Source organism: Bombyx mori, chromosome W, assembly GCF_030269925.1.
Source record: "Bombyx mori chromosome W, ASM3026992v2".
NCBI lineage: Eukaryota > Metazoa > Arthropoda > Insecta > Lepidoptera > Bombycidae > Bombyx > Bombyx mori.
The window spans coordinates 8,485,449-8,504,731 of record NC_085135.1 but is presented as its reverse complement, the minus strand read 5'-3'; the positions used below and the strand labels follow the sequence as shown (position 1 = coordinate 8,504,731).

At 40.8% G+C, this 19,283-nt stretch overlaps 1 protein-coding gene across 1 annotated transcript; it reads left to right on the top strand.

The window, feature by feature from the left end:
• The first annotated feature begins 1,460 nt into the window (after positions 1-1,460).
• Positions 1,461-16,736, top strand: LOC134201741 (uncharacterized). The gene is made up of 5 exons (XM_062676988.1): positions 1,461-1,511; positions 2,002-2,941; positions 8,094-8,741; positions 16,404-16,488; positions 16,727-16,736. Exons 1-5 carry the CDS (start codon positions 1,461-1,463, stop codon positions 16,734-16,736), a joined length of 1,734 nt encoding a protein of 577 aa, XP_062532972.1.
• The last annotated feature ends 2,547 nt before the right edge of the window (positions 16,737-19,283 follow it).

The following is a 19,283-nucleotide window of genomic DNA, read 5'->3' as shown; positions in this document are numbered from 1 at the left end:
GCAATCTCTTGCATAATGACCACGTTTCCCACAGTTGTAACATATAAATCGATGTGACTTCTCATTAGACTCTTCATTTAATTTTTCTTTTAATTCTGTGTTAGTTTTCTTCTTCATACTTTGTTTTGCCACTATTAAAGCAGTTTCATTATCTTCTTCTACATTCAAACTAGCTTCCTCATCTAACAGACGAGCTGTCAGATTAATTATAGTTTGATTCTTCGGATCAAGCGACATCCGAGCCTGGGACGGTTTTGGTTTTAGAAATAAAAATTTGAAAATTTGAATTCAAACCAAGTTGTCTACAAGAAACAGTTATATAAATTCTGTTTTTTTTTCTTCGGGTGACGTCGAGTGTGAACACAAGTGTCTTCGAAGTTTCCCGGTGTTTTAATTAATAATATTTGTTTAAATTGCTGTTGACTTGCGCTACTGATTCGTGTTGGTGTTGGTATATATCTGTTGTGCCGTGAGTGTAAATATATTGTGTTTGTTATATTATTAAAAGGTAAGAATCATGGATGACCCGCACGATCCCGGGGAGGTTATAAAGGACCACGTGCGCCCCACTCACAAAACTTTTCTTCTCAGATGGATATAGATCCACCCAATTCCAGAAAACGACCACCACAGTCTGAGGAAAACATTCCCCCTAAAAAAACGATTACTAATCTTTCACAAACTTCGCCGTCGATTCAGTCCACGTACACACATCCCGATTTTGTTGAACGTAAGACCCGATACTGTGAAGATGACATTGCTCCTTTTTTAGTCCACGTTAGTAAGACGGTAACAGATGTGTCTGCTGGTCCCACCTTGAAACCCATCAAATTCGGACACTTTCTATTCAGAAACAGCATAAAAAATGTAATACAGGATGGTGTGAAACGCATTGGCCGCAACAGGGTTTCAGTGGAATTTAAATCTGCTGCTGCGGCTAACGCTTTTCTAGAACACCCAGCACTTCAGCCGGCTAAATTTGAAGCGAACATCCCATCTTATAATGTTACACGAATGGGAATTGTGCGTGATGTTCCAGTAGAATGGACTTTAGAGGAGCTGGTCCAATCGGTAGAGTTCCTGCTGGCTGCGGTGCAGTCATTAAAGCACGCCGCTTGAATAGGAAGAAAATAGAAAATAATGTCCCTACCTGGATACCTACCCAATCTGTAGTTTTAACTTTCTCTGGTCAAAAACTTCCAAATCGGATTTTCTGCTTTTTTACTTCTCTCCCAGTTGAAGTTTATGTCCTTCCCATTATCCAGTGCAACAAGTGCTGCCGATTCGGCCATATTTCAACGCAGTGCCGATCAGCCCCTCGTTGCTTTATTTGCTCCCAACCCCACGAAGGAATTACCTGCTCGAAGTCATCCCCTCTATGCCTGTTCTGTTCCGGCCCCCACTCTGCCACTGACACATCCTGCCCAGAGCACAGTCGACAAAAATCGATCAAATTAGTTATGTCACAGGAAAGCATCTCATATTTAGAAGCATCGGCTAGGTTCTCACAGGTGAGAAGATCATTTGCAGATACTGCCCGAATGACTCAATCATTTCCGTCCACGTATCCTCCGACAATCCACACTGATCTCTCTCAGCCACTCCATCCCAATTCTCAGTCCTCTTCTTATAAGAAGACTGTTAATATAGCCCGACGCCCATATTCTGCTGCCCTAAGCCCAGGCTACGATAGAGAAGCCCACTGTCGTATTGTAGATACTCCAGCCTCCACCACCCCCAATGGATGCGCTCTGTTATCTCCCAACCCCCCTCAACAAGAAAATCTACTAGAACTTCTCTTATCCACCCTCATCAACATAATTTCGAAAATGAATGATGTAGCCCTACCGAACAACGTCTATCAAAAACTGACTCAGCTGATTTCGATTTTCAACAATGTTCCCAACAATCCTACAGTGGAATTGTCGCAGCATTAGATTAAAAAAAGCTGAACTGATTTTTCTCATAAATAAGCATAACCCCTTGATTTTTGCTGTCCAGGAGTCACGCCTACTCCCGGGCTCCCGCTTCAGGGTTCCCGGTTTTGCGTGCCTCCGGGATGATAAGAACAACGGAAAATGCGGTAGCTGCATTTTAGTTTCGAGATCCATCCCATATTCCCAGATCACCCTCCCTCCACATGACAGTAACTGCTTCAATGTAGTGGCTGTTAGAGCCTTAGATATATCTTTTTTATCCGTTTATATACCTGATCCTAACATGTCCATCCTAACAAATCTATTCTCAATCATTGGTGCCCTCCCCCCTCCTGTTGCTGTATTGGGTGACTTTAACATCCACCACAGTTCATGGGGCTGTTATCAGAATGATTCCCTATCCTCCGCCTTCCTTGACCTAGTTGATGACCACAACCTCTGCATCCTCAATGACGGCTCCCCCACACGTAGAGTTCTTCCTGGCCAGAACCCAAAATCCGCTGTAGACCTTTCTCTATGCACTCCAGCCACCTCTTCGCGCCTCACATGGCTTACGCTGTGCAATACGCATGGCAGTGATCATTTTCCCATCCTTATGTCCTTTCCTGACTCCTCTAATTATATACTCCCTCCTCGCAACCCTCGACTTAAATTTAATTTGTCTAAGGCGGACTGGACCCTGTTCTCTCAGTCTGTTGACGCTCTTTTGGTTAATCTTTCCCCAGTCCCCCATGAGAACACCCATGCTGCTTACTCCATCTTTAGGAATGCTTTACTTTCAGCAGCAGAGACAGCGATTCCTACTAAAAACGCTTCTAGGGGTAAAATCCCATCACTTCCCTGGTGGGACTCTGACTGCTCTGATCTATGTAAACAACGTAAAGAAGCCGAGATGGAGTACGCGTTACACATGTCTCCAGCTAATTACATAAGTTATAAAGAAGTAGCTGCAAGGACAGTCAGAACACTATCTGAACGAAAGAGACTGGGCTGGAACATGTTTTGTGAGTCTCTTTCTCCCAGTTCCCGCCCTTCTTTGGTCTGGAATAATGTCAGGAGATTTCGCGGATCCGTATCTGTAGACCACAATTCTTCTTCGAACGACCCATCGGTTTGGATCGATTCATTCTCATGTCGACTTGCTCCCCCTTACGTTCCCACCTTAGCTGAGTCCTCTTCCCTTCCCCCTCCGCTTTCACCTACTCCTGATACTCTTGTGGCCCCTTTTTCTCTGGACGAACTAACTGCAGTTTTGGAGTCTCTTAAGGACTCGTCCCCGGGAATCGATGGAATACCTTATTCATTCATTGTCAAATGTAGCTTTACGTCCAAATTAATATTTCTAAACATATTAAATAATATTTATTCTTTAGGAATCCCTCCAGATGAATGGAAAACCCAAATAATCGTCCCTATCCTCAAGCCAGCAAAACCTAATAACGAGTCAAGTAGCTACCGTCCCATCGCCCTATCATGTACCATGAGCAAAATTTTAGAACATCTTGTTAAAAATAGATTGGAGTGGTTTGTGGAGAGTAGAGGCATCCTCCCTGCAAGTCAATTTGGCTTTAGGAAGGGATTGAGCACTATGGATAGCGTAGGTTGCCTTGCAACGGATATACGCATTGCTCTCTCTAAAAGAGAGTCCTTGGTCGGGGTTTTTCTTGACATTGCATCCGCATACGATAATGTCCTTCTTCCTGTACTCAGGCAAAAAATGCTCCAGCTGAGTATCCCAGAGAAGATGGTTAACTTCATATCTAATCTATTTTCATCCAGAGCCATTTTAATTTCTTGCCAAAATTCTTTACTTCCTCCTAGACTTCTATGGAAGGGCCTCCCTCAGGGATCAGTTTTAAGCCCTCTATTATACAACTTGTATACCTACGACCTAGAACTTTCGGTAAATTCATTCTGCAACGTACTACAATATGCGGATGATTTGGCTCTATACGTCTCAGCCAGGGACTTAGGGGATGCCTCTGCTCGCCTCAACTCCGCTATTAACTATCTCCATGACTGGTTAGGTAATCATGGTCTATCCCTTTCAGTTGAGAAGAGCAGTGTAGTGACATTTTCTCGCATGCGATCTATTCCCGACGTCATTGTCTCGTTTGATGGCAAAATATTCCCAGTGCGAAACTCAGTAAAATTTCTCGGAGTCGTTCTTGACTCGCGTATGACTGGTGTCCAACACATTAACCACATCATCAAAAAGTGCGAAAAGAACATCCATATTCTTCGCTCCCTGTCAGGCGTATGGTGGGGATCACACCCCTACACTCAAAAACTGTTATATAACGCCTTGATTCGCAGCCATTTTGATTATGGCACTCACATTCTAGAACCTTGCAATAAGTCTGCCTTAACCTCCTTGGACAGGATCCAATCAAAGTGCCTACGTATCATAATCGGAGCAATGAAGTCTTCCCCCATTAACGCCCTTCAGGTTGAATGTGCAGAACCCCCCTTGCACTTGAGGAGACAATACTTATCGGACAGATTCATTTACAAAAATTTTCAGCTTTCTAACCACCCCCTTATTTCAAAGTTACATACTCTTTCGGAACACATCTATTTCAACAGTTACTGGAATCATAAGTCCCACCCATGCCTCTTCACCAGTTTTGTTAAGTTTATCAGCCTCCCCTGTCCCGTCTATCAATGTAGGTTAAATCCATTATTCCTCACACCTTATAATGCAATTCTATACCGTCCGGACATTGTTCTAAATATCGGAATAAATAAAGATGACCCCGGTGCAAACGCCAAATTTAACTCTGTCGTCAATAGTAAATGGAACGGTTGGCATACTATGTTCACTGACGCATCAAAAATAAAAGCTGACGGCTGTGTAGGCTTCGCTGTCTGGATACCGGAGTACAAAATCATTTTAAACTTTAAGTGTCCCCCTCAAGCCTCGGTTTTTACAGGAGAGGCGCTAGCTATCCTTGAAGCCCTGATGTATATAGAATCACATAAGCTACACAACACGGTGATATTCACCGACTCTAGAAGCTGTCTACAGGCAATCCTTGCAAACCAACTCAGATCCAAGTCAAAGCTCCCTTTTGTTCTGAAAATTAAAGAAATTCTTTTTCGGTGTCACGTGTCTGGCATAAAAATCACCCTAGCTTGGATCCCGGGACATAGCGGTATAGTGGGTAATGAGGGTGCTGATCAGTGTGCTAAGGATGCCACGACAATAGGTAGTGATATTCATTACACAACCTATGCACAAGATCTAACGTCTCTAGCCAAGGCCGATCTCATATCGCGCTGGAATGAAGCGTGGAACCTTTCGAAACGCATTAAAGGCAAACATTACGCGGATGTTCAAGACTCGTTGCTCGTTCGGCCTTGGTTTTTTAAATACAGGAAAGCCAACAAGAGAGTCACGTCCACAATATGTAGGTTAAGATTAGGTCATGCTTGTACCCCGGTTCACCTAGCTAAAATAAGGGTCAAGGATAGCTCCCTATGTGAGTGTGGGCTCGACGAGGGATCAGCAGAACACATTTTCTTTAACTGCCCTAGAAGACCTTCCCTTTACGAAGTACTACCGGACATTATCCCCACACCGACGAATTTCAAATCTTTGTTGAGCCTTGTACATACAACTTTTGTAAATATTTTATGTGAATATGTTCACCAGAATAACATTAGACTATAAGTTGTTTGTCCTTACTAATCTTCTGACAATCTTTTCTGTAACATATATATATATGTATGTATATGTATATATACATATATTGTTTGTCCTGTTTTAGGTTAGTAATTCAACAGTTGATTACTTTGTAAAATAATAATAATTAAAATGTGACCTTGTGCAATCACGAAGCCCACCCAACAAAAAAAAAATCCAAACTTCACCAAAAGACATCAGCTGAGCATAATCAAAACCACAGACTATAAAACTTGACTTTGGCGAAATCAAAAAGGACCGCCATTACAAAAGAAAATGAATGAAATGAACATCCAAGCCTGCCGAACAGATCTGTACTTTGGAGGTAATGTACTCAAAATTTTAGTTACGATAGCAGTTTCACTAATAACTTCTCCACTTTCTTTAAGTTACTTAGCCAAAATTTCTACTCTAGCTATATGCTGAGCTATGCTGTCTGTCGGTGACATTTTATATTGATAGAAACGCTCATGTATCATCATTTTAGTCATCTCTGATTTTTATTCATAAATTGACTCTAGCTTGGTCATCACCTCTAGCGCTGATTCGCAATTTTCGATGAGTATAATATATTAGTATGAGTATAATATGTATGATATGTATAATGTATAATATATATAAAAATAATATGTATAATGAGTATAATATATTTGAGTATAATATATTTCGATGAGATAAAATTTTATCCAATACACAAATTTTCGGCCTTTTATAATTTGTATGGTAGAAATTATGTTGTTTCGGTAATTTCGCATCTATCGCGGGTAGTTGCAACAGTTACATTACATTGGCTCCGATTAATTTTGCGTTTAAAATATAAATTTTCATTACATCGATATAAAGGACAATGCCCAAAAGTCGGCCAACTTCATGACAAAACTATTTGTACTTGAAAAACTATGCCTTATTTTTTCATGTTGTTTAGTTTATGTATCAACATTTCTTTCACCCTGGCATTGTTTTGTAAAAAAATAAATTACGTAATTGATAACCTCCCAAACTGAGTGCCATAGTTTTTAAATTCGCCAATAGACAAAGGGAAAATTAGCCCATACAGCCTTATAGTAAACCTTTATGCTGACAAACAAAAGAGTTGTCTGTGACTTGAACAACAAATAAAAAAAATAGCTAATGGTTATAATTCACAGACTTTTTAGTTTATTGTTGTTCAATTCAATATTTATGTATTGTAATAATAATTATTACCTATAACCATGAATTATTTAATATTTTTATATATTAATGATTCCATTAGTAAAAATCTCAATAGCCTATCATTACTCTATTCTTATTATCAGAGAGTTTTGGCAGCAACCCGAGTGAAGCGTCACTTGAAATTTTATTTTAATGTTTTTTTAATAGCTTATTGTGATGTATAATATACAAATTGGGTGTTGTTTTGTGTATTAAACGTCAATATTGAGGCATTGGAATAAAACTGTGGCTAACATAGCAGTGACTGTTTTTTTTTTTCAAGATAAAAGGTCTGCGGAAATTCACGCTCACTCAATGTGCTATTCATGAAGTTGACGTCAAAACTCCCAAAAAACTACGACAGACTAGGCTGTATAGGCTACGCTCTTTGCCTGCTTGTTGGCGAATTTAAAAACAACAACAACAATATCGTTGCCGGCGTTAGGTGAATGAAGTTAGCCCATCAAAAAAAATTTTTTTTCCTATTTTATACTTATTTTCTATTAATTCGTTTGTTCATCATTTGTTCATGATTGTTCACTGTTAATAATTGTTTGTTCTGCATTTATTTATTTAAAAAAAATATTTAAAAATATACCTACAAGTTAGCCCCTCTAATGCAATTTTTTAAATTTTTTCATCCTTAATGACTCGTAAATATTCATTTTCGATTGTTCTTATATAAAACATGTTTGTTCTCTTTCGAAATTACTCGTTTTTTGTTTAATTTACTATTTTTATTAGTTGAATAAATGTATGCAAAATATGTGTACTGCGCATGCGTCAACTATAATGCCTAAACTTTTTACGCGGTTTTAATCGTGAAAAAAAAAAACAAATTTAAATCCTGAAGGAGCAATTAATTGGTATACAGTTTAATTAAAAAAATTAAAAAATAAATAAATGAAGTAATGTGCATTGGCGTTAAGTTAGACCAAATACATTTTTTCCATCCTCTTACCTATCGTATTAAAATGTTATTTTACTAATGTTAGGAATATAATTTCGACTGTGTAAAAAAGTTATTATAATGTATACCTATATTATCTCTTGAAAGATAAATAATGAACATATTTACTTATTTGTTTATATTACCTATGTGAACTCCCTATCTTTTTTATACCTTCATAACGATAAGTAGGAGGATGGAAAAAATGTATTTGGTCTAACTTAACGCCAATGCACATTATTTCATTTATTTATTTTTTAATTTTTTTAATTAAACTGCAAATCTAAACAAAAACGTCGCGGTGACAACACTAATACGTCTGTAAAAGACGCTGCTGGTAGCAGTACCGAGTTCGTCAATATATACCCCAGGAATCGGCTTCCAGAATGCGGTAACGAAGAAAGTTTGAGTGATGTGGTTGCCACTATAAACGCAGAAGTTCAACTTGCAATCCAGCAAGCCCTACCTGGTTTTTTAACAGAGGTCACTACATCGGTCACCAGGGCAATCGAAAAAAAGTTTGCCGAGTTTGAAAACTCTGAGAAAACATTAGGTAACTTATACGACATCGTCAAAAGTTCCGCCGCCAAAAACTCAGTCACCATCAAAAAAATGCAGTCAGAGAACACCAATCTTACCATACAACTGAAATCACTACAGTCTAAACTAAATGCTATGGAAGAAGCATCCCTAAAGCAAGAACAATGGTCCAGGCTTCAGAATGTCGAAGTAGTGGGGGTTCCTGAGAGTGCTGGTGAATCACTGCCAACTATTATAAATGGTATCGCGAAGCAGCTCAACATAAAAATTTGCCAACAGGAGCTGGACTTCGTCCATCGTATTCAAGCGAAGAGATCAGTAAAAGGAGCACCTCGTAATTTAATAATCAGATTCCATAGTCGTTCAAAGAAGGATGAGGTTTTGTCAGCCGCTCGGAAATGTCATGGTTTAACCTCGAAGGATATTGGAATGCAGGGTGAGTTAAGTAAGATTTACGTAAATGAGCATTTGTCTGTACATAACAAGCAATTATTAAAAAATTGCAAGGCAAAAGCTAAAGATTTCGGTTATAAATTTGTTTGGACAAAAAACTGCCGTATCTATACAAGAAAAGCAGAAAACGCACCGTACATTCTAATATCCTGTGAGGAAGATTTGAAAAAAATATTGTAATAGTTCATTCTGTTCTAATAACAAAATATATAATTGCACTCATTGTCAATTCTTCCAAAATTAATTTTAATTCTAATGATTTTTATTTGTCGCTTGATAACAACAGTATCTACTTACCACAACATTACATTTCATACACACAATCATCTACACTTTACTTAAACACCCCTGCGCTCGTTTTGAATTATAGTGGTTATCGCGGAAAAATAACATTTTTGGTCCTCGACAATTTGATTGCTTGTTATCTTATTTTTAATAATACTATTTTTAAATATAAAGTCCCGGAAATTACCAAAAATAAATACAAATATATCATATCATTGCTGTATACAAGTACTGAATTTAAACGTAGAAAAAGGCGCGTGCAATATTGTTGATAAATTAAATTTTTTGTATCAAAATGTTCGAGGCCTAAGATCAAAAACAATAGATTTCTACTATAACATTCTAAACTCGGATCACGATATCATTTTGATCACAGAAACTTGGCTTAATGACAGTGTTTTGAATTCTGAGTTTTTTTTTTTTTTTTTATGATTGAAGGATTACTGGTGGCCCGGAGGCCTTTCCAGTTTCACCAGGACAGGTGGGCGAGCAAAGGCTCAGCCAAGAGGGGTGGGATTTGCTAACAGCTACCCGAGCGCCTCCGAAGGAGACCTAACAGCTCAAGAGTAGCTGCTTCGCGAATGAATCTACTACCGGATCGGAATCGCGACCCGCTGAGAAGATCCGGCGAGAAACTCAGCGAGCTGATTCATGGGTTAGGTTGCACGGCGAACTCTTTGTCGAGTTCGACGAGTACGGTTACCGAGTTCCCTAAGCCTGCTCCTAGTGTTAGAGCTGAAGGCGTCTAATGCAAAGGTTATTGGATCTGATGGATCCGTAAGGACGTGTCTAGGGCGTCGACGGTGACAGGCTCCTGCGTGATCAGGATTCGGGGAGTAGTCAGCGGCGGCAACGATAAGGCGATTATCATGACGCATAGCCTTATCGAAGTACCGTTCCGACGCTGACTTCATGTATTTCTGGATAGACTCGAGGCCCAGGTCGTCGTGTAGGTCAACGTTCCTCACGAACCACGGAGCTCCGACAGCTAACCTGCAAAAGCGGGATTGTAGAGATTGAAGGGTGTCTATGTGTGTGCGGGCCGCGTGAGCGAACACCACACTCGCGTAAGTCATGACGGGCCTTATGCAAGTTTTGTAAAGTGTCACCTTGTTCCGAAGGGACATTTTACTCCGCTTACAGATCATAGGATAGAGTCTACCGAGAATAAACGCGGCACGGTCACGGACTGATTTTATATGCGGGCGGAATGTCATCGATTCATCCAGGGTAACGCCCAGGTACTTGACCTTCCTGGCCCAGGGTATGGGTTGTCTAAAGAGAGTAATCGGGGGTGTGAGAAGAGAAGTGTTGAAGTCGTCGTGGCCTAACGGATAAGACGTCCGGTGCATTCGTGTTGAGCGATGCACCGGTGTTCGAATCCCGCAGGCGGGTACCAATTTTTCTAATGAAATACGTACTCAACAAATGTTCACGATTGATTTCCACGGTGAAGGAATAACATCGTGTAATAAAAATGAAACCCGCAAAATTATAATTTGCGTAATTACTGGTGGTAGGACCTCTTGTGAGTCCGCACGGGTAGGTACCACCACCCTGCCTATTTCTGCCGTGAAGCAGTAATGCGTTTCGGTTTGAAGGGTGGGGCAGCCGTTGTAACTATAATTGAGACCTTAGAACTTACATCTCAAGGTGGGTGGCGCATTTACGTTGTAGATGTCTATGGGCTCCAGTAACCACTTAACACCAGGTGGGCTGTGAGCTCGTCCACTCATCTAAGCAATAAAAAAAAAAAAAAAGAGATTCCTCCTAATCCGGGAGGAAATCCGTGTGGAGCTTCCCCTCTGAAATAGCACCGCAGTACTTTTCGCTGGGTTGATGTCTATGCGCCATTTTCGGAACCACTGTCCTAGGGCTAGGGCTGCGCTCTGAAGCTTCTTCGCGATTAGGGACTTGTTTCTACTGGAATAGTAAACAGTCGTGTCGTCGGCGAATAAAGCTAAATGGGTTGGCGGCGACCGGGGAATATCGTTAACGAATAAGCTAAATAGGAGGGGTGAGAGGACAGAGCCTTGCGGGACTCCAGCTGTGAGAGGTCGTGGGGAGGAGCGGGTTCCCTCGACTCGATATCGAAAAGAGCGGTTCGACAAGAAGTCCCGTATGATGAGCACGAGACTATCCGGCACGCCCATGTTGAATAGTTTAAAAATCAAACCGTTGTGCCAGACTTTGTCGAACGCTTTTGCGACGTCGAAGAAGAGAGCTCCCGTGTATAACGGTTTTGGTCGATTAAGCCCCACAAGAATGTGCTCCGTGAGGCGGTGCACCTGTTGAACGCATGAGTGATTTGTACGGAATCCGAATTGTTCATCGATGAGAATGCCCTTGGATGAGACGAAGTCTCTGAGGCGTTTGTAGAGCAGACGCTCATACAGTTTGCCTAGAGACATGAGGAGGCTGATCGGGCGGTAGCTCGTCGGATGATTTTTTGGTTTACCGGGTTTATGTATGCCGATAACGTCCGCTTCTTTCCACACCGCGGGAAAGATACAGTTCGCCATAGCGGCATTGAAAATAGATGCCAACATCACGATGAGTTGGACGGGTAGAAGTTTAATAACGCGGTTGGATATCTTTGATCAAGTCTTTAACTTCCATCGGGGTGACGGGTAGTAACGCATCCGAGGGTGGCAAGGAGACTGCGTTCTACCTCACTGTCTACTAATTCTACATGAACAGGGTCCACGGATTGAGTGCTGGGCGTGCACTGGGTTTGCAATGTATCGGCCAGCAGCTCTGCTTTTTCGTCATCATCAAACGCCGCGAGTCGGCCTGAGGGGCCTACGAGTGGGGGCATAGTTACTACCGTATCCGATTTGAGAGTACGAGCTAAGCGGTAGTAAGACCTTTTGGAGGGCGCGAGTCCTTCTAAGAAATCAAACCATCTGGCATCTCGGACTTCGGCGATGCGAGACTTTACGTCGCGTTGTAGGGCACGCATTCGTATACGATTTTCCGCGGTAGGATACCTGTCGTAGGCGCGTATCGAGGCGTTCTTAGCTCTAAGGAGTTCCCTAATATCGTCGGACAATTTGAAGCGGTGAAGGAAGTCCTCCGCTACAACTTGTTTCGATGACCTATCTAATGTCGAGGTGATGTGTGACGTTAAGATGTCTATGGCTTCAGCGGTATCCTGAGGAGACGGGGTAGAGTCCGGGCTAAACGGGAGCGATGGTGGATCAGATTCAGCCAGGCTGATGCACAGCGTGTGCCAATCCACCACAGTCCTCGTGACGTGACAATTCTGAGTTATCGGACGGTAGGTATGAGGTATTTCGTCGCGACCGTGGGTCGAACGGAGGTGGTGTTATGATGCTGTGCTCCCGTCGACTGAATTAGGAGTGGGTGATATAAATCGTTTTTTTTTTTTTTTTTTTTTTTTTTTTTTTTTTTTCCTACCTAAGCTGAGAGCCTTGAGAGGCTATATCAGCGTAACCCTAACTTTAGTAGGTGAGCTCACGGGGCTCAAACCTGACGATGTTGCTAACACGAACCCTAGCAAGAGTCGTGCTTCGCAGAATCTACCACCGGATCGGAAACGCGACCCACTGAGAAGATCCGGCGAGAAACTCAGTGGGCTGTGTCTGAGAGTTAATTTACTCGTCGAGCCCTTCGTCGCAAGCGACGGGTTCGACGAGAACGGTGACCGGTGCTTGAATTACCTAAAAGCACCGTTAGTGGATCGGGTGGATCCGAGATGACGTGTTTTGGGCGACGTCGACTGCTTTCCATTCTGTCCGCAGGATCGGGAATGTAGTTACCGGCGGCCACGATGAGAGGGTTCTCGTGTCGTGCCGCTTTATCGAAGTGGCGCATGGACGCCGACTGCAGATACTTACTGATGGACTCTAAGTCCAGGTCGTCATGGAGGTCGACGTTCCTGACGAACCACGGGGCTCCGACGGCTATCCTGCAAAAACGGGATTGAATAATTTGGAATGATTTCAAGTGTATGCGGGCCGCGTGAGCGAACACTACACTTGCATAGGTCATGACGGGGCGTATGCAAGTTTTGTAGAGTGTCACCTTATTTCTAAGGGACATTTTACTTCGCCTACATATCATCGGGTAGAGACGTCCTAGAATGAAGGCGGCACGATCGCGTACCGTCTTGATGTGGGGGCGGAATGTCATCCTACTGTCGAGGGTGACGCCTAAATATTTGACCTTCGGGGCCCACGGTATGGGCTGGTCGAACATCGTGATCGGGCGAACGGCGGGGGCGGGGGTATTGACGTGCCTAGTCGGGAGGGGGATGCTCAGCGTGGTGTTCGGAGGGCGACCCCTTTTGAAGAGCACCGCTGTGCTTTTCGTGGGGTTAATGTCGATGCGCCACTTCCGGAACCACTGTCCCATGGTGGTAGCTGCGGTCTGAAGTCGTCGATGAAGCAACGCCTTCTTCCTACACGAGTAGTAGATGGCGGTGTCATCGGCGAAGAGCGCCAGATGGGTCTCCGGAGACCGGGGTATATCGTTGATATACAAACTGAATAGTAACGGGGAGAGATCGCCCCGCACGAAATCTATATATCGATATCAGCCGATACACGATATTGCTCGATGTGATGCGCATCGCCATATCGTACCGATTCGTTAATATCAGCAATATTCGTTTGGTTCGTATCGAATCGGCCAGAGTGAGTGAGCGCACGATAGGGATATCATGTGATGAATGAAACAGAAACAGGCATTATCCATACAATTGTAAACCTTATATTTAAGTCCATATGTCTGTAGATTATTCTTAGCGTATCAGCAGGATACAATTAAGGAAAGAAGTTTCAACTTTCGACCCTAACTTGAATGCAGTATAGCCTATTTGCATCGTTGAATTTAATTTCACGCGCTTTGACCTTGAACTAGAATTTTTGGACAAGTGTTTATAAATACTTAAAAGTTTTTTGTGTTTGATTTTTAAAGTACACATTTTTCTATTTTTAGTTGAATCCAAATAATTGAGTTTATTTCTTGTGTTTGTATTAAACTTTTGAAATCTACACTCTTTTGGTATATTTTGTAATTTTAAATTAAGACACAAAATACTAAAAACTGAAAATAATGTAGCCAGTCCTAAGCCTGGTAAAAGCATGAAGGAAAGTTTGTTTGATATTTTTATTTTCATGTTCTTTTTATTACTTTAAGATCATATTATAAATTGATATCAGAAAACCAACCGTATAACGTTGACTTAAATCTATATCTACTACGATATTATATCAGCGTATCGTTTCAAATCTCAAATATCATGAATCGAGAAAATCTACTAGCATCCATCAATACATAGATTCAGAAAATATATAGATTCAATATCCGATATTGATCCTCGATATATAGATACGATTCGATACGCGGCAAAACCGATATTACCCACTCCTAGACTGAATGCGCGAGCGCGTACGGAATGGCAGCGCGATCATATCGAGTACTTGTGGGTTACGGTGGACGGGCGAACAATAGGCTCGGAGCATAACTTGCATATAGCGCTGGCTTACATGGCGCCAGACCGAGCGTTCCCTTCTCGTATAAATAGCTGCCGACAATTGGTGTCTGATGTTGCCGTGTCGCTAAGGGACGATTTGTTCGTATTGGCTGGGGATTTTAATTTGTTTTATATTGTATGGGGACCTTCTGGGCCGACACATTTGAGAAAGGGTTCCATTGAATTGCAGAATGCTGGAATTGATTTAGTAAACCAGTCCTACTTCCTTGGTCTGCATCAATACAATACTTATCTAAATAACGCGGGTAATACTTTGGATCTTTTCTTTTGTAATTTTAATGTGGAGGTTGCTAAATCGGCATTTCCATTGGTTAAGGAGGATATACAACACACCACTCTAGTTATTAAGGCGACTGACATACAAGTTAAACCCTTGAAAAAGTGCTCTAGAAAGAAATATATGTTTAGAAAAGCAGATTTCGAAGTCATTACAGATGAGATACGTATGGTCGACTGGGCTAGCTTAATGGCATCAGGCACAGTTGATGAGGCTGTTGACGTTTTTTACTCTATTTTGTATCGCATAATTAACCAATTTATACCAGTTATAGATACAAGCATATTGCTTAGATGGGTGGACGAGCTCACAGCCCACCTGGTGTTAAGTGGTAACTGGAGCCCATAGACATCCACAACGTAAATGCGCCATCCACCTTGAGATACAAGTTCTAAGGTCTCATTTATAGTAACGACGGCTGCCCCACCCTTCAAACCGAAACGCATTACTGCTTCACGGAAGAAATAGGCAGGGTGGTGGTACCCACCCGCGCGGACTCACAAGAAGTCCTACCACCAGTAATTACGCAAATTATAATTTTGCGGGTTTGATTTTTATTACACGATGTTATTCCTTCACCGTGGAAGTCAATCGTGAACATTTGTTGAGTACGTATTTCATTTGAAAAATTGGTACCCGCCTGCGGGATTCGAACACCGGTGCATCGCTTCAACACGAATGCACCGGACGTCTTATCCGTTAGGCCACGACGACAAAATGTGGTATGATCGTGCCCTCATTAACTTGCTTAGAGAAAAACAGAAAGCTCATCGGCGGTGGAAACGTTATAAGAATCCATTGGATTACGATACGTTTTCAATGGTCAGAGGGAGAATGAAGGTGATGCAAAATGCCTGTTATCTTAAATATTTAGCACACTGCCAAAAAATCATTAAATGTAACCCTAAAATGCTGTGGTCATACGTTAACTCTAAACGTAAATGTAATACAGGATATCCAGGTATAATGACGTTAGACGACAAGCAGTTAACGGGTAGCGACGACATTTGTGCAGCTTTTAATTGTTACTTTAAGAGTATGTTTGCTCGGCCAACTTGTTCTAGTTCTGTGGCGGGTCAGGCATATACCGGAGTAGACTCTAATAACTTCGCAGGCACTTTCTCAGTCACGCAAAAGACAGTTTTTAAGATACTTTCAAAGGTAGATATTAAAAAAGGCGCCGGTGGCGACCTAATTCCGCCATTTTTTGTGCTAAAATGTGCTGGGCCACTGTCCATCCCCCTGTGCATTATCTTCAACCGATCAGTTTCTGAGGGAGTTTTTCCTGCAAAATGGAAAGAGGCTAGTATAGTTCCTCTCCACAAAAAAGGTACTAAATGCAAAATAGAGAATTACCGCCCCAATATCGATTTTAAATGTTTTTGCCAAATGCTTAGAGCGAGTTGTTTACGATGAAGTTTACCCAATGATAATAAAAGGAATACCAGAAGAACAACATGGTTTCGTAAAGGGTAGATCGACAACGTCAAATTTAAGCCTGTTTGTTAGCGACGTACATAGAGGCATGGGTTTTCAGTCTCAGGTTGATGTGATATATACAGATTTCGAGAAAGCCTTCGACCGCGTTGATCATATCATACTACTGCAAAAACTCCAACAGCTTGGTATACACGTGGATCTATACAGGTGGGTAAAATCATATATTTTAAATCGTAAACAAGCGGTGGTTATTGGTGGCAATCATTCGGATTTTGTATCGATCCCTTCTGGTGTGCCGCAGGGTTCCCTTCTCGGACCTTTATTTTATATAGCTTACATAAGTGACATCGGATTATGCTTTAGACATGCTCAGCATTTATTATATGCCGATGACACTAAAATCTATATGAAGGTTAATACAATTGAGGATTGCATTAAACTGCAGGAAGATCTAGACAGACTATCACTATATTACATAACTAACCGTATCACAGTCAATGTTGCAAAATGTGCACATATTCAATTCACTAGACGTAAGTCTGAATAAAGTTTATTCTGTAAAAGATTTGGGGGTTTATCTTGATTCAAAACTTACATTTAATAGTCACTGTGAATATATAGTTAATAAGGCTTACAAAAACTTAGGTTTCATAATAAGAGTAACGCGCGATTTCACTGACATTTCTTGCATAAAAGTGCTTTACTATGCTTATATCAGAAGTATTCTCGAATACTGCAGTACTGTTTGGAATCCACAATACGTGACGCACGAGCATTCCCTTGAGCGTCTCCAAATTAAATTTGTAAAATATTTGAATTTCAAAAGCAAATTAAAAATTGATGGCTACACTGAGTCATGCCAAAAACACAGCCTCATAACTCTGGCTGAGAGATGTGAGATGCAAGACATGGCTGTATTTCATGATATATGTTCTGGAAAGCTAGATTGTGTTGAACTGTCAAATAGAATACTCAACTTGAATGCCCCTGGTAAAAGAACTCGTCACACGCATCTTTTTCATATACCGTTAGAGCGCACTAACTACGCGGCTAATGATATGTCTATTAGATTACCTAAGACCTACAATAAGTTTTATTCAGATATTGATATCTTTACAACATCCAAAACTACGTTCAAAACTGCAGTTCATAAGCTTAAGTTAAGTTAAGCTAAAGGTTTGCTATTGTTTGAATCTTTAAAATATTTACAATTTGAAAAATTATAATCTTTAAAGTATTTTGGGTGTTCTACAATTAACAATCAACGTTCATAATCAATGCGAGCGTCCTTGTAAACCAACCACTTTATGCACTCACACGCACTTACACGCACACACATCGACACAACACAATCAGATTCAAACTTATTCTGCAAGTTATCATTCGACAAAATTTATCTACCTATTTAATTGCCTTACCTTTACCTTAGTTGGACTACCTGTGTTCATTAATCATGTTAACATTTTTTGGAAACATAATGTGTTTCTTTAATTGGCTCATGTTTGTGAAAACATCCTCTGTACCCTGTGTCTAGTTAAGTGCTGTTGAAACATTGTTGATTAAATAAATAAATAAAAATAAATAAATAAATTAATTTGTAAATATATTTTATGTAATTACTATTCTGGGCCCAAAGGGATAAATATGTTTATTGTTTTATGATAATTAATAATTAGTTCTACTATTTACCGCGAGGGCTCTGTACTGTAGATTAGTTTAAGTACTGGTGTCGGATAAGTGAACTACGTTGTGTTTGCTGTATGTTCTCGGAGCTAATAGTTCTACTATGCACCGCTAGAGGACTCTCTAAAATAATATAAAGATTTGGGGGTTAAAATATTAAGGTGTTTTATGTAGGACTATATTGCACAATACCGTACTGCACAACACTGTACAACAAAAATATCGCACAACACTGCACGATATAAATATTGTACTGTTTTTTACAATTGCTACAGATCCATCGGTGTTCAATTTTCGGCCTTTTATAATTAATGTGGTAGATTTGTTGTTTCAATAATTAATTTATAAATATGCTACATATATAATTATTATTTCGGGCTCAAGGGGATGATATATTTATTGTATGATCTATACTAATATTATAAAGAGGAAAGATTTGTTTGTTTGCGAATAGGCTCCGAAACTACTGGACCGATTTGAAAAATTATTTTTCCATTAGAAGCCGATATTGTCCCTGCGTGTTTTAATGTTTCCGAAGCGAAGCGAGGGCGGGTCGCTAGTAATTAATAATTATTTATTAATTAGTTTAACCAGTAGTGTCGGATAGGTGAACTACGTGGTGTTTGCTGTTTGATGTTCTCAGAGCTAATAGTTCTAAGATAAATAATTGGGGGTTAATATATTAAGGTGCTTTGTGCAGGACTGTATTGTAGAATACTATGTATATATATAATATAATTTTAGCATCAGAAGTGGAATGTTATAAAAAAAGAAATTATGAAGTTAACGAACGATCCGTATAATTACAACTCAAATCATAAAATCTAACCTATACAAGTACAATCAACACGATTATTACTAAACCAATTACTGCAAACTTCTTTAATCAATTTACAAAAATAATAACGAAATAGCTTACGTGACCTTGCTAGCAACCAACACTGATTATCGCAAGTCGTCCGTGCACTGCGAGTGTAACGAGCTTTTTTTTTTTTTTTTCCTACCTAAGCTGATAGCCCTAGCGGCTATGTCAGCGTAACCCTAACTTTAGTAGGTGAGCTCACGGGGCTCAAACCTGACGATGTTGCTAACACGAACCCTGGCAAGAGCCATGCTTCGCAGAATCTACCACCGGATCGGAAACGCGACCCACTGAGAAGATCCGGCGAGAAACTCAGTGGGCTGTGTCTGAGAGTTAATTTACTGGTCGAGCCCTTCGTCGCAAGCGACGGGTTCGACGAGAACGGTGACCGGTGCTTGAAGTACCTAAAAGCACCGTTAGTGGATCGGGAGGATCCGAGATGACGTGTTGTAACGAG

Excerpts from the sequence above, each read along its gene's own strand:
- LOC134201741 (XM_062676988.1), top strand. The coding sequence starts at position 1,461 with ATGTCACAGGAAAGCATCTCATATTTAGAAGCATCGGCTAGGTTCTCA. Across the intron at positions 1,512-2,001 it reads CATCGGCTAGGTTCTCACAG|GAGTCACGCCTACTCCCGGG; the intron begins GTGAGAAGATCA and ends TTTGCTGTCCAG. Across the intron at positions 8,742-16,403 it reads GAAGGATATTGGAATGCAGG|ATTTCGAGAAAGCCTTCGAC; the intron begins GTGAGTTAAGTA and ends TGATATATACAG.